This window comes from Syzygium oleosum, unplaced genomic scaffold, assembly GCF_021117445.2.
Source record: "Syzygium oleosum isolate NSW1041296 unplaced genomic scaffold, Sole_v2.1 Sole_v2.21, whole genome shotgun sequence".
Taxonomy (NCBI): Eukaryota; Viridiplantae; Streptophyta; class Magnoliopsida; order Myrtales; family Myrtaceae; genus Syzygium; species Syzygium oleosum.
The window spans coordinates 5,415,279-5,429,271 of NW_026607505.1; the positions used below are offsets into that span (position 1 = coordinate 5,415,279).

General features: G+C 42.3%; 2 protein-coding genes across 2 annotated transcripts; both read left to right on the forward strand.

The window, feature by feature from the left end:
- Positions 1-591: 591 nt before the first annotated feature.
- On the forward strand, positions 592-3,405 carry LOC115671018 (thiol protease aleurain-like). Its single transcript, XM_030592456.2, has 8 exons — positions 592-883; positions 992-1,113; positions 1,292-1,407; positions 1,840-1,913; positions 2,044-2,308; positions 2,433-2,564; positions 2,803-2,938; positions 3,107-3,405. The coding sequence occupies exons 1-8, from the start codon at positions 681-683 to the stop codon at positions 3,142-3,144; spliced, it is 1,086 nt and encodes a 361-aa protein (XP_030448316.1). The 5' UTR covers positions 592-680; the 3' UTR covers positions 3,145-3,405.
- Positions 3,406-8,647: 5,242 nt separating this feature from the next.
- On the forward strand, positions 8,648-11,852 carry LOC130134414 (thiol protease aleurain-like). Its single transcript, XM_030592459.2, has 8 exons — positions 8,648-8,942; positions 9,501-9,622; positions 9,798-9,913; positions 10,409-10,482; positions 10,582-10,846; positions 10,970-11,101; positions 11,341-11,476; positions 11,647-11,852. The coding sequence occupies exons 1-8, from the start codon at positions 8,788-8,790 to the stop codon at positions 11,682-11,684; spliced, it is 1,038 nt and encodes a 345-aa protein (XP_030448319.1). The 5' UTR covers positions 8,648-8,787; the 3' UTR covers positions 11,685-11,852.
- Positions 11,853-13,993: the final 2,141 nt, after the last annotated feature.

Below are 13,993 nucleotides of genomic sequence, written 5' to 3' on the forward strand. Positions count from 1 at the left end.
AAGTGTTTGGTCGTTAGCATTTGAGAATTTGTTTAATTGGCGCCTTTCACTCATCCATTTGAGAGCACTATTTCAAGCATGAAATATCTTACATTCTGAGAAAAATAAATGATTTAAAAAATATTTTTCTAAAAATAATCGCTTATATCACTTATAAAAATGAATAAACGAAAAACATTTTCATCGTTGAAAAAATTTAGATATAAATTGTTAACAATAATGAAAATATTTTCAATTGCTAATTATTTCAATTGATACAAACGATCATTTAAAAAAAAAATCAAACATTTCATTTTCTCTATATTTCGTGACCCGCAGGACAACACAACCTAATATTGTAAAAAAAAAATAAAGACAGCACCTCCAAACAGAAAGCACTTCCACGTCATCGCATGCGTCAGGCGCATTGGAAAAAAAAAAGAGGAAACAAAAATCCAAAATACAGTGGAATAATCGCCTGCCCCTCTCCTTCATTCGTTTCGGTACGCAAGGTAGGGACCCAATGGCGACCTCCCACGTGGCGAGACCTGGTTGGACATCGCCCCGCTGGTATCTTCTTGACTTTTCCCCTCCCCTCACCTTCGTAATTAGAAAAAGATTCCGTCCTCCCCCGTTTTTCTGGGTCTCCGTCCTCTCTCCTTCACTCGTGTTCGATCTCCTGCGACCCGCAATTCTTGGAAATGGCTCGCGCGAGGCTCCTCTGCTCCTTCCTCCTCCTCGCCGTCGCCTGCTCCGCCGCCGCGTCGAGCTTCGAGGACTCCAACCCCATCCGCCTCGTCTCCGACGGCGGCGGCCTCCTCCTCCGCGACCTCGAGTCCTCCTCGATCCTCCAGGCCGTCGGCCGCAGCCGCCACGCCTTCGCCTTCGCCCGCTTCGCCAGCAGGTTAGATGTCCGACGCCCGCTCGCTTGACGATTCCTCATCTGGGTCGTGTTCTTGGTCCGTCGATTCGCCTGTTCCTCCGCTAAAGGTTTGACCTTTGTGGTTTGTAGGTATGGGAAGAGGTACGAGACGGTGGAGGAGATCAAGCTGAGGTTCGAGATCTTCAGGGAGAATCTCAAGCTGATTCGATCCACCAACAAGAAGGGCTTGCCTTACACCCTTGGTGTCAATCGTACGTGACGGTTCTTGGATGTTTCTCTGTTTCGATTCTCTCGCTTTAGAACTGAGGATCGATTTGATCACGGTCGTTCGGTTTGTTTCATAACCTGAAGCCGGAAGAGATGGTGTTTTAGCTGTTGCTGCTGTTGTCGTTGAGCTTGATTTGTGATTTGTGCTTGATGGGTTTACAGAGTTTGCTGATTTGAGCTGGGAGGAGTTCAGGAGGCACAGACTGGGAGCTGCTCAAAACTGCTCAGCCACCACCAAGGGCAACCACAAGCTCACCGGCGAAGCTCTTCCCGAAATGGTACTTTTCACAACGTTGACTCGAAGAAGCGGGCTTTCCGCTTAAAATTAGGCTTCATTTTGCTGTGTGGTGTCTTCTGTATCGACTGGCATTTTCTCTGCTAAGTTATGGTAGAATAGTTATTCAGCTGCTACTCGCAGCCTTGCCTCGGCATCATATCTTCGTCCCCTTCGAATGATTTATATACAATTCAGTTATAGCGCCAAAAATCCATTAGCTCCATCCATGATGGCGACTGAACTTTTTGTTCTCACTGTTTACCAATTGAAAATGCTTGCTGAAACCATCATTCCCCAGCTCATGGTCTCAACACTTCCCATGAGACCTAGGACTGGATTGCTGATTACTGTAGAATATATTAGCTGATCGTTGAAGAGCGAGACCTTTGTCAGTATTAGATCTTCATTTTCTTCTAATCCTTCATATGTGCAGAAAGACTGGAGAGAAAAGGGCATTGTCAGCCCAATTAAAGATCAGGGCCACTGTGGATCTTGCTGGACTTTCAGGTTTTTCTTTTTTTCCTTTTTAGATTCATATTTGTTACTCTCCGTAGTATATAACACACTTATAGCTTCGTAACTCATTGAAATGTCATTATGCTAGACTGCTAGTGACCTCTAATTTGAACTTTTGCAGCACCACTGGAGCTCTCGAGGCTGCTTATCACCAAGCATTCGGGAAACAAATATCTCTGTCTGAGCAGCAGCTCGTGGACTGCGCTTCGGCTTTCAACAACTTTGGATGCAGTGGCGGATTGCCATCCCAAGCCTTCGAGTACATCAAGTACAACGGTGGCCTTGATACCGAGGAAGCATATCCTTATACCGCACAGGACGGTGACTGCAAATTCTCGTCTGATAATGTCGGTGTCCAAGTCCTCAACTCTGTTAACATCACCTTGGTAAGTTTTGTGGGCTATCAGTAGAGTTAGCCAAAAGAAAAGAAAAAGAAAAGGGTCTGGAAATTGCATAAAGATAGATTCAAATCGCCTATCTGTTTATATTTGCAATACATGGCGGACTCAGGGTGCTGAGGATGAACTAAAGCATGCAGTCGCCATGGTCCGGCCAGTGAGTGTGGCATTCCAGGTCGTGAGAGACTTCAGGCTCTACAAGTCAGGTGTCTACACCAGCGATACATGTGGTAGCACTTCCATGGTGAGCATTTGCTTATATAATAAAAGGAACACTATCTACATCTTGAATATGTTTGAAGGATGCCAGTGCGCAGGAATCATAAAGCCTTCTATATGTCGATAAATCTCAACCATGACATTTACTTTGAGGATCTATCTTGACGAGATGCATATAATCTGATTCCATACTGTTAATTAGGTTTTGCATGTGAGGCGATATTCATGCTCTTGTCTAATGTAAACCGAATGTTCTATATCAGGATGTGAACCATGCTGTACTCGCTGTTGGTTATGGAGTTGAAAATGGCGTTCCGTATTGGCTCATCAAGAATTCTTGGGGAGCAGACTGGGGCGACCACGGATACTTCAAGATGGAGATGGGGAAGAACATGTGTGGTAAGTTCCCTCCATAAGATTTTTTATTTTAGTAGAAGAACCGGAATATACAGCGCCGGAACAACTATGCTTTTGAAATTCTCACAGTTGTTCAGTTCATGTCCATTCATGCTGTGATTAATTTCCTACTAAGTTACTCTGTCCTCGTCTAACGGTCTTGAATTGCAGGTGTTGCCACTTGCGCATCATACCCTGTTGTGGCCTAGATTGTTTCCGGAGGATCAATGGGCTCTCGTGCCAGGTGATTCGAGATATATATTTTGCATGAAGAATTGCTCCGCCGCCTCGAGAGGGAGTGCTATATGTAGCATAAAACGGTTTGGCTTAGTGCATAAAATAATCTTCAGGACAGTTGCAACTCCATATGGTTTTACTGTTGTATGAACAAAGACCTTGTATATACCTGTTTATGTTTGTGTGGCATAAAACACTCTCTTTGCAAGATCAATGCATCAAATTCCCACCTATGCTATGTTTATTGGAAAGGAAGAAACATATTGTTTACATTCATTATGAACCCGTCTTTCAGAAAATCAAATCCCCACCAAAGCTAGACCTTCCCAAATGAATGAACAAGTTCTACAATATTGTCGGAAGGATATTGAAGATCTTTCCTAGATAAATAAACTTGTTAGCAAAAGTCAATCTCCAATCTACCCTGAGTTTTTTAGCTTTTAATGTAAACAAGAAGGATCTGCTTAATAGATTTCACAATATCAAAATTTTCTCTAAACTCGATATGAAACGAGAATTTTGGCAAATCCAAATCAATGAAAAAGATGGATAGAAAACAGCTTTTATGGTTCCAATTTGCCATGGAATGTCACGCAATTTGGACTAAAAAATGCTCTTTCAGAATTTCATAGGATTATAAATGGTATTTTCAATCCATATTCAGAATTCATATTGGTCTATATTGATGATGTTCTCATTTATTCTTCAAATATTGACGAACATTTCAAACACATTTATTTTTATAAAAATAATTAAAAAATAATGGATCGGTGGTTTCCCCTACCAAAATATCCCTGTTTCAAACAAAAATCGAATTTCTTGGTCATTACATTCCCCAAAGAATAATCATTTCAATAGATAGATCTATAATATATGTGGATAAATTTCCAAATAAAATTAGAGACAAAACCTAATTAATTTTTTTTTGGGAAGTCTCAATTATGTCCTGGATTTCCTCCCAAAAATTACTATCGTATGTAAACCTTTATATCAAAGATTACAAAAGATCCATCTCAAATGGTCATCTATTCATACAAATATTGTTAAACAGACTAAAGAACACATCAAAGAGATTCCGACGTTCCGTGTCTTCATCTGGCAGACCCATCTGCATTTAAAATTATAGAAACTAATGCTTCAAAGATAAGATTATATAATTCGCCTCTAAACATTGGAATGGTACTCAACTATATACACGCTATTTTTGACTTGTCACTGGTGTTTTGCTTAAGTTTTAACATGATATTTCCTTATTGCACTATAGTTACTAATGTAATAAGTAGAAGGGAAATTTAGGATATCACACTAGTGTTGATCGTGCAACATCAAAGCTCCATTTATTTGACGAAAAATGTGATATATTTAGAAAATATTTTCCAAAAAGTCATTTTTCAAGAAAATGAACTAGAAAATATTTTCTAGTGTTGGGCTGAAACATGAAAATGAACTAGAAAATATTTTCCGCCGTTTGGTATGAAAAATCTGATTTGATTTTCTTGAGAAAATTACCAAAAAATTTTGAATTTTGAATTATCTTTTCCTTTTCTTTTTCGTTTTTCCTCAGCCGGTCACCGGCCACAAGTGAGGGACGAGCTTGCCCAAGGCCAGTGAGGTCAAGCTCGTCCCTTGCTTGTGGCCGGCAACCGGCCATGGAAAAAAGAAAAGAAAAGAAAAGAAAAGAAAACATAAATTAAAAACAAAAAATAATTAAAAATATAATTTTTCAATTTTTTTTTGTATAAGGATGAACATTTCATTAACAAGGACCTGAGCTCCAAGGACTTACACATGACCTTTGTGGACTCGGGTTTGAGTACTGGGGACCAGAGTTCGAGCGTCGAGGAACTGAGAACTGCCTTTATAGACTTGGGCTTGAGTGTCGGGGCATTAGGCACAGGCATCAGGGCTTCAAGCTCGACCCCAATGGACTCGAGAGTGGACGTTGGGGGCCCAAGCCTAGGCTTGGCATTGGAGACCTGGTCCTAAATGCCGATGACTTACGAACCAGCGTTAGGGTTCCCATGTCTAGGTCTAGAATTTCAGGTCCAAACGCTAATACCCAGTCATATTTTGGAAAATATTTCCCAATTTTTCAAAAAGGAAATAGTTTTAAAAAATTTAAGCATAGCTTTTTCGTTAATTAGAAAAACATTTTTCATTTACTCATTTTCCCAAGTGAACCAAATGCCAAAAAATGAGAAAAATGTTTTTTTGCGAAAACGGAGCCTTAGCTTCTTTTCTTTTTCCCATCTTCCCTCCCCATCAAATGTATCCTTCTTGGACGAAAATTTCACAATTTTGTTTCCTCTTGTACAATTGTACGGCCCGTTATCAACCGGAACGGGTTAGGTTTCTAATGGGCTCACTGTCTCTAACGTACGTTGATTTTATCATCTCAGGCCCCATTTATATCCTGGACAAAGTCGATGATGATATTCATCTTGCTCTTTATAATTTGGGAGGATTTACTTTCTCGTGAATTTGATAGCAAAGGTTCGCGAGTAGGAATCATCATCCATCACTTTACCAACTCGTGTAAGCCCTTGAAGTTTTTAACTTTCTATATTTCGAAATTATCCAATATTGCGTTTTGTGGAACTTAACGGACCTTACTTGTTAAGTAGGTTATGTCCCGCAACTAGATCTATCAATCATGTGGGTCGGGTCGAAAATACTCCGACCCAAACATATTAGTTTAATCCGTTTTGACCAATTTCCATGCAAAACAAATATAGTGACTCGTATCCGACCCATATTGCTAAAACAATTATATATTTAACCAAATCTCGAAAAACTCATATAGGAGTGAGCGAGTAAGAGCAAGAGAGAGTAAAAGAGTTATAGAGGTGGGTTGAGTTTAAATAAGTTGTGAATTCATTTAACACCCATATTATCTCGAGCATTACTACTTCAAACTCATTTATGACCCATTTAATGAATATAATTAACTCATATAAAAACTTAACTCATCAAATATGAGTTACTCATTTCGACAGGTCTACTTGTGACATGGCACCAAGGCCTTGTTTGGTTCAACTTTGAGAAAAATGCAAAGTCATTTCCCAGGCTCTTTGGGTCAAGGGTATTTTGCTCAAAGCAAATGCGTTTGGTTGCTTCTTTTTTAGTGTAGCTTTTTGTAAATTATTTTAAAATTAAATAAAAACAGAAAAAAAACTCTCATGTTGGCTACTATGTGGTACTTGAGATTGATGGCGCCACACCAGACAATACGCTGTTGAGGTCGCACGATCACCCAGGCGAGGGCCATGGAGGATGCGCGACGCCAGGACGAGGCGACGCCAGGACGAGGCAACGCCGAGGTTGCGCAACTGCGGGGCCACGTAGATCTGGCCCTTCGACGGTCGAAGCGAGCCAGGCAAGGGCCGCGGATGATGCGCGACGCCAAGCGAGGCAACGCTGAGGTTGTGTGACCGCCGGGCGACTCAGATCTGGCCCTTCGACGGTCGAGGCGACCCAGGCGAGGTCCGCAGAGGATGCACGACGCCAGGCGAGGCAACGCCGAGGTTGCACAACCACTAGGTGACTCAGATCTGTCCCTTCAACGTTCGAAGCGACCCAGGCAAGGGCCGCGGAGGATGCGTGACTTCGACGTTGACCCTCGACCTCAGTGACCGTCGACCTTGACCAGCGACTTGACCTCAACCACTGAGCACAGAGATGATGGGTTGAAGAAGATGAAAGACAATGGTTAAAGAAGATAGAACAATAACAAAAGTGAAACACACAATTATCAGTGAAGGCAATAATAGAAAGAAAAAAAGTCATTAAATCCCCACAATAGCATTTCCAATACCAGCATTTGACCAATTGGGTATCGAAAATGCTTGTCAAATACCTCATATTTTTCTCCAGAAGTTTTAGGGGTTCAAAGCCCCTTAGGAAAGCTGAATCAAACGGGGCACAAATAAGCTTTTCCTCTTCTTCAACTCCGTGCACATGAACTGCGGTGTTAGGTTATCTCCTACCGAATTTTTATGGGATTTATCTTAGCCTCTACGTGTCATTTTCCTTCGCCTAATATATCAAACCTTCGTTTTCTTCTATCATGGAGAAGCCTATTTGATATTGATAAATCTCGAGTCCATTAAACATTCCATTAACCTCATGAATAAGGTCCGATGCCGGCCAAATCCCAAAAGGATGAGCACAACGCGACGCGACGCATTATTTGTATTCAACGACACACGCAATATCGAACGTACACCGAGCATCTTCTTCATCTTCGGCTCTCTTCATATGGTACTCAGCGGTCCACGAAGTGATAAGGCTTGTGTTTAAGTGGAAGATTCTTCCCAATAAATATGTCGTTACGCATTAATAAAGACAAGAAGTCTCGCTCCTAGCCAGCCAAATGTAGGTTTCCGTCGATCAATCACAACGTTAAACTTCTAGAAATCTCTCCATGAGGACGACAACATCTCTATCATCGAATACTATACTTAGCTGTCGTGTTTCGAAGTAATAATGCAAGTGGTCAAATACTGCCACGCGCACGAAGCGAAATGATTCGGCCATGGGCATTAAACATGTGCCACGACAAGAGTCAAGAGACACATTTAGTCGTCGTTGACGGTGACTCGGCCACTTCACTTTTGCTCGCACCGCATGCGCTCACTCTTTACTGATCGACTTAAGTTGACCACGACAATTTATTAAAAAAGAAAAATCTGATACGGTATGAAGTAAAGTGGTGTTCAGATTGATTTTCCTTTTTTTGGGTTCCACTTATTCATTTCGCGTGCGTTGAATGAATGTATCCAAGCTGTACGTAGTCAAAATTGGGAAGATATGAAGATTCCCCATCTCCATCACCTTTTCGCGTAGGACCATCTCGATCGAGAGAGCTCAATTCCATCTCCAACTCTTGATTTTTGACCAATTCCAGAATATCTGGGCAAAAAAAAACAAAACAACAAAAAATGATCCTTAGCGTGAAGTTCATGGACTAACACGACCCGAGATGCTCTTCTCTTGGTGTAATTGAGTTCGATACGATGGAATCGAATAGAATCGGGGGCGAGGTCAATAGGTCAAACTTGATTTCTCACATAATATTCCCGACTCGATGCTTAAGTTGAGCTGGATTTGATATGACATTTCTGTTCCTGCGCATAGCTCGACTTAATGACATAATGGTGATTCTAAGCTAATGCGACATTAGGCTTTGGATTAGTTTCCTGTCAAATTCGTAGAAACCAAAATAAACATCGGTTAATAATCCTGTGAAGACGTGTATCTTGTCGGAGTCCTTATGTAAAGTATCTTGCATACATGCGTAGGACAAGGTTAAACAATCGCCCCCGTCAAACCACTACAAACACAGAGGAAAGTTCAAGCACAAAAGAAACAATCTTCGCGTGTTCCTTCCTTTCGTTCGGATACGTAGGACATGGTTTCGCAACGTGGCGAGCCCCGGTTGGGCCATTGCCTACTTGGCACGTTCTTCTTCTTGACTTTCTCACTTCTACGTGAGTATAAAGATTCCATTCCCGTCCTCGCACTCTGCCCATCACTGCTCAGATCACTCGTTCAATCTCCGACCCACAGTTCGTGGAAACCACTGAGAGAGAGAGAGAGAGAGAGAGAGAGAGAGAATGGCTTGTGTGAGATTTCTGTGTTCCTTCCTCCTTGTCGCGGTGGCTTGCTCTGCCGCGGCAGCTAGCTTCGAGGGCTCCGACCTCGAGTCCTCCATCCTCCGGACCGTCGGCAACACCCGCCCCGCCCTCTCCTTCGTACAGTTCGCCCAAGGGTTAGATATCAACACCCCTTAGAGAAGAATAATGCGGGATATAGAATTGTGGATATCAAACATTGAAGAGTGCATGAGCCTATAAATTTTATTAGATGATTTTCCAAGTTAAAATATCTGACATGTACAATCAACGATCGATGTCAACTTGAGTTTGGGTAAAAGATCTGTAAAACGCCCGAGTGGATAAAGAGACAATTAGCTGACATTGACGTGACCGTGCTGTGTGTTGTCGTGACTGCCGTGCAAGCTACACGACAGGAGGCTGTTGTCATGATAGGAGAGTGTGCGACATGCATGGTTTGTCATGCCTAGGGTGCACCGGCGCACTCCTCAGGATGAGAATATTGCGGAAAATAGAATCGTGAAATTTTTGTTTATTTTTATGTTAAATACTGAGGAGTACATGGGCCTAATTATATGCGCACTCCCGACGGATACATAAAATCAAGAAATATTCTCATTATCTCTAACAATCATTTGGGTGGGTACTTAGTTTGTCGATTCCGCCTTTGTAATCTGCTAAAGTTTGTTGGCTGCGTTGTTTTTTGGGTTTAGGTATGGGAAGAGGTACGAGACAGCGGAAGAGATCAAGCTGAGGTTCGAGAATTTCAGGGAGAATGTCAGGCTTATTCGATCCACCAACAACAAGGGCTTGCCTTACACTCTTGCTGTGAATCGTACGCGACAGTTCTTGAAATTTCTCCTTTCCTATCTCTTGTTTTAGAACTGAAGATCAATTTGGTCATAGTCGTTTCGACTTGCTTCATAACCTATGAAGCCGGAGAGAGACGGTATTTTAGCTGTTGCTGCTGTTGTCGTCGAGTCTAATTTTGTGCTTGATGGTGTTGACAGAGTATGCTGATTGGAGCTGGGAGGAGTTCACCATGCACAGGCTGGGAGCTACTCAAAACTGCTCTGCCACCACCAAGGGCAACCACATGCTCACCGACGATGTTCTTCCCAAAACGGTATTTCTCACGACGATGCCTCAATCGGGAGCTTTCCGCTGGTATCATCCTTCGTTCAACGAGATAAAACAGCTTAAGTTGGACTAGCAGCTGTACTACTTTTAGCTGTATGGTGTCTTCTGTATCGACCGGCAATTTTCTCTGTTAAACTACAGTTAAATAGCTACTCAGCTGCCACTAGCTGCCTTGTGTCCATATCATATTTTCGTTTTCTTTGAAAGATTCATATATAATTCAGTTATAGTGACAAAAATCCATTAGCTTTATCCACGACGACCGAACTTTGTGTCCTCGCTTTTACTGATTGAAAGTGCTCGCTGAAAGCCTGAAACAACTTAGTTCTTTTTTCTCTCCCAAGCTCAAGGTTTCGGCACTTTCCATGGGATCTAGGACTAGATTGCTGATTACTGTAGAATCTACTGGCAGATCATCGAAGAGTGAGACCTATGTCAATATTAGATCTTTATTTTCTTCCAATCCTTCATATATTTGCAGAAAGACTGGAGAGAAGAGGGCATTGTAAGCCCAATTAAAGATCAAGGCGGCTGTGGATCTTGCTGGAGTTTCAGGTTTTTCTTTCTTCTTCTTTTTTTCACTCATTAGCTCTATAAATCATTGAGATATCATTATGCTAGACTGCTAGTGACCTCTAATTTGAACTTTTGCAGCGCCACTGGAGCTCTCGAGGCTGCTTATCACCAAGCATTTGGGAAAGGAATATCTCTGTCTGAGCAGCAGCTCGTGGACTGCGCTTCGGCTTTCAACAACTTTGGATGTGGGGGCGGGTTGCCGTCCCAAGCCTTCGAGTACATCAAGTACAACGGTGGCCTTGATACCGAGGAAGCATATCCTTATACTGCAAAGGACGGTCCCTGCAAATTCTCGGCTGGCAGTGTCGGTGTCCATGTCCTCGACTCTGTTAACATCACTATGGTAAGTTTCGTGGGAATCTGTAGAGTTAGCCAAAAGAAAGAAAAAAAGAAAGGGTCCGGAAATTGCATAAAGATAGATTCAAATTCCCTATCTGTTTATAGTTGCAATACATGGTGGATTCAGGGTGCTGAGGATGAACTAAAGCATGCAGTCGCCATGGTCCGGCCAGTGAGTGTGGCATTCCAGGTCTCGAGAGGCTTCCAGCTCTACAAGTCGGGTGTCTACACCAGCAATACATGCGGTAGCACTTCCATGGTGAGCATTTCCTAACAAAATGAAAGGAACACTATCCCCATCTCGATCATGTTTGAAGGATGCCAGCGCGCAGGAATCATAAAGCCTTCTAAACATCGATAAATCTCAACCATGACATTTACTTTGAGCATCTATCTTGTCAGGATGCATATAATCTGATTCCTTACTGCTATTAAAGTTTTGCACGCAAGGGCGATATTCATTCTTGTGTCTAATGAAAACCGAGCATTCTGTGTCAGGATGTGAACCATGCTGTTGTCGCTGTTGGTTATGGAGTTGAAGATGGGGTTCCGTACTGGCTCATCAAGAATTCCTGGGGAGAGAACTGGGGCGACAAGGGATACTTCAAGATGGAGATGGGGAAGAACATGTGCGGTAAGTTCCCCCCGTGTGATCCTCTGGTTTTGGTAGAAGTGCCGGAATAAACGGTGCCGGGATAACTATGCTTTTGAGATTCTCGCAGTGGTTTCAGTTCATGTCCATTCCTTCTGTGCTCGACTTTCTGCTAAGTTATTCCGTCCTCATCGATCAACCTTAAATTGCAGGTGTCGCTACTTGTGCATCGTACCCTATTGTGGCCTAGATTGTTATTTGGAGAACCACCTATGGAGTCGGGCGCCGGGTGATTTGAGACGTGTTGCTTCGCCTCAAGGCGGAGTGCTGTAATGTAGCATAGAAGGGTTTATGCTTAGTGTACAAAAATAAACTTCAGAACTGGTGCAATTCCATATGGTTACTATTATGTCCACAAGGACCTTGTAATTCCTCTCTATGTTTGTGCGGTATGAAGCACTATTGTTACAAGAATAACGCATTTGCAGCTGAGGAAAATGCGATTCCTCCGCGACTAAAACGGCACGGGATTGAAGGGGCAAAATTTCACTCTGAACGGGACGCTTCCACTTATCTACTATCAGTAGAGATTGAATGCACGGTGTTTCGCACATGCTAACACTCACCGTGCGATGTTTAAATAGCCGAGGAGAGGTAATACTATCTTTGATCGCACCAGAAGCGACAGTATAGCCGAAATCTTTCATTCGCAGAGCGAATTACGTATGCGAAGACAAGCAAAAGTTCACAGTTCGATTAGCTGACATTCATGTCCTTGTTCATGCATTTGTCATTTCCCAGAAGAGATCTATCGATCGGAGTAAATTACAGCTCCGGAGAGAGAGACTCATGAAATATACCTCTTTCTTTCACCAGAGAAACAAAGAATAATACCAAAGATTTTCCGATTTAATATCTTCATAGAATGATCAATAAACAGGGTATGCAAATGTGGGGATGATTGTCCGAAGAATCATAAACTTATTATATGGAATTTTGATAATTTAGTTCTAAACCTTTTTGACGATTTGCAAATATGCGAAGACCCTGTCCTGCGTGGCACGGTCCTTAGGATTTTTTTCTCTGTTTTTTGTGATTTTTTTTTTCTGAATTTTTTTCTCTGTTTTTTCCTTTTATTTTCTTTCCTTTTCCTTTTTCCTATTTCCCTCCGCCGGTCGCCGGCGGATGTCACCGGCCACAGGCGAGGGCGTCGCGGCCCTCCAAGGCCCTCACCGGCCACAGGCGAGGGCGTCACGGCCCTTGCCTGAGAGACCCAAGATCAGACCCATAGAGCTCGGCAAGGACATCCCAGACAAGAGATCGATGCCGCTTTTACTCCTCTGAGCTAAATCCATCATCTGGGTTTTGCTCATCTCTATCTCTCCGATTCTGGATGTTCTTTGATTTTCAATCTCTTGCCAGACTGAACAGAACACAAAGGCCCCCTTCTTGGCTCGCACAGAGGGGGCTTTTCTTGTGTCTCCACGTGAAAAGGAAGATTAGCAATGGTCAATTGATCGATCGTGCGGCCGCCAAGGGCATCACAGCCCTCGCCTATGGCCAGCCACCTCTGCCGGCCATCGCAGAGCCCCAGCTAGTGATATAAGAAAAAAGAAAAAAAAAATCAAAATATTGTAAAAATCCTCAAGGTCAGTGCTGACCATCCAATATAGAATAATAAATGTTGACTAAACCGTCATGTCAGTTATTTTCAATTAAAATTGATTGAAATGATTATGTTATTAAATTGTCAAAAGGTTTAGATTTAATTTGGCCAAATTGAAAAGCTTAGAACTTTTTTGGTTACCGTATGATAAGTTTGGGACTTTTGGAATAATTTTCCCACGAATGAAGTCAACAATAGTCAATAAAATAAAAATGTTGGATCCTTTCCTTTTTAGCTTTTGCCAAAAACATAACTCAAAAATCGATCACATGTATCAACCTTGCTAGAATTTCTCTTTCTTCGAATATTAATGGGACCCCCAACAAGAAAATATTGCATGCTCCATGAACTCCGTCTGCTCCACTCAATTGATTACCGCATGTCCACGTAGCCCCCACTTTTCTTTTCTTTTTTTTTTTTCTCTTGTGGCTCTCTCTCCCCTGTTCTTCTCTCACTTCTCTCACTCTTTTTTATTTGGCTTTCATCTTGCTTTTTGAGGCCATGGACAACAAGGGCCAGCAGCCATGGACAGCGGCGGCAACAAACATGGACGAGTAAGGCGCTTGCGAGTGACACTGGAACTCGTCCATAGCCGATGGACAGTATTGAACATGCACCAAAAATTCAAAAACAACGCTAATTCATATAGTTTAGCGACTGAATTGAACATGCAAAAAAAAACATTAAAGAACCACATTGAACAAATTAAAAGTTCAAGGACGATATTGCATAATGGCTAAAGTTCATGGACCACTTGCGTCATTTTCACCTCTTACACCTCTTACGTTTGCGTGGCATGAAACACTATCATTACAAGAATAATGCATTGCAGCAAGATTCCTCCGCGATTGAGACAGCACATAACCGAAGGGGGAAAAAATTCACTTGAAATG

Excerpts from the sequence above, each read along its gene's own strand:
- LOC130134414 (XM_030592459.2), top strand. The coding sequence starts at position 8,788 with ATGGCTTGTGTGAGATTTCTGTGTTCCTTCCTCCTTGTCGCGGTGGCT. Across the intron at positions 9,914-10,408 it reads ACGATGTTCTTCCCAAAACG|AAAGACTGGAGAGAAGAGGG; the intron begins GTATTTCTCACG and ends ATATATTTGCAG. Across the intron at positions 11,102-11,340 it reads CATGCGGTAGCACTTCCATG|GATGTGAACCATGCTGTTGT; the intron begins GTGAGCATTTCC and ends ATTCTGTGTCAG.
- LOC115671018 (XM_030592456.2), top strand. The coding sequence starts at position 681 with ATGGCTCGCGCGAGGCTCCTCTGCTCCTTCCTCCTCCTCGCCGTCGCC. Across the intron at positions 884-991 it reads TTCGCCCGCTTCGCCAGCAG|GTATGGGAAGAGGTACGAGA; the intron begins GTTAGATGTCCG and ends TGTGGTTTGTAG. Across the intron at positions 1,914-2,043 it reads GGATCTTGCTGGACTTTCAG|CACCACTGGAGCTCTCGAGG; the intron begins GTTTTTCTTTTT and ends GAACTTTTGCAG.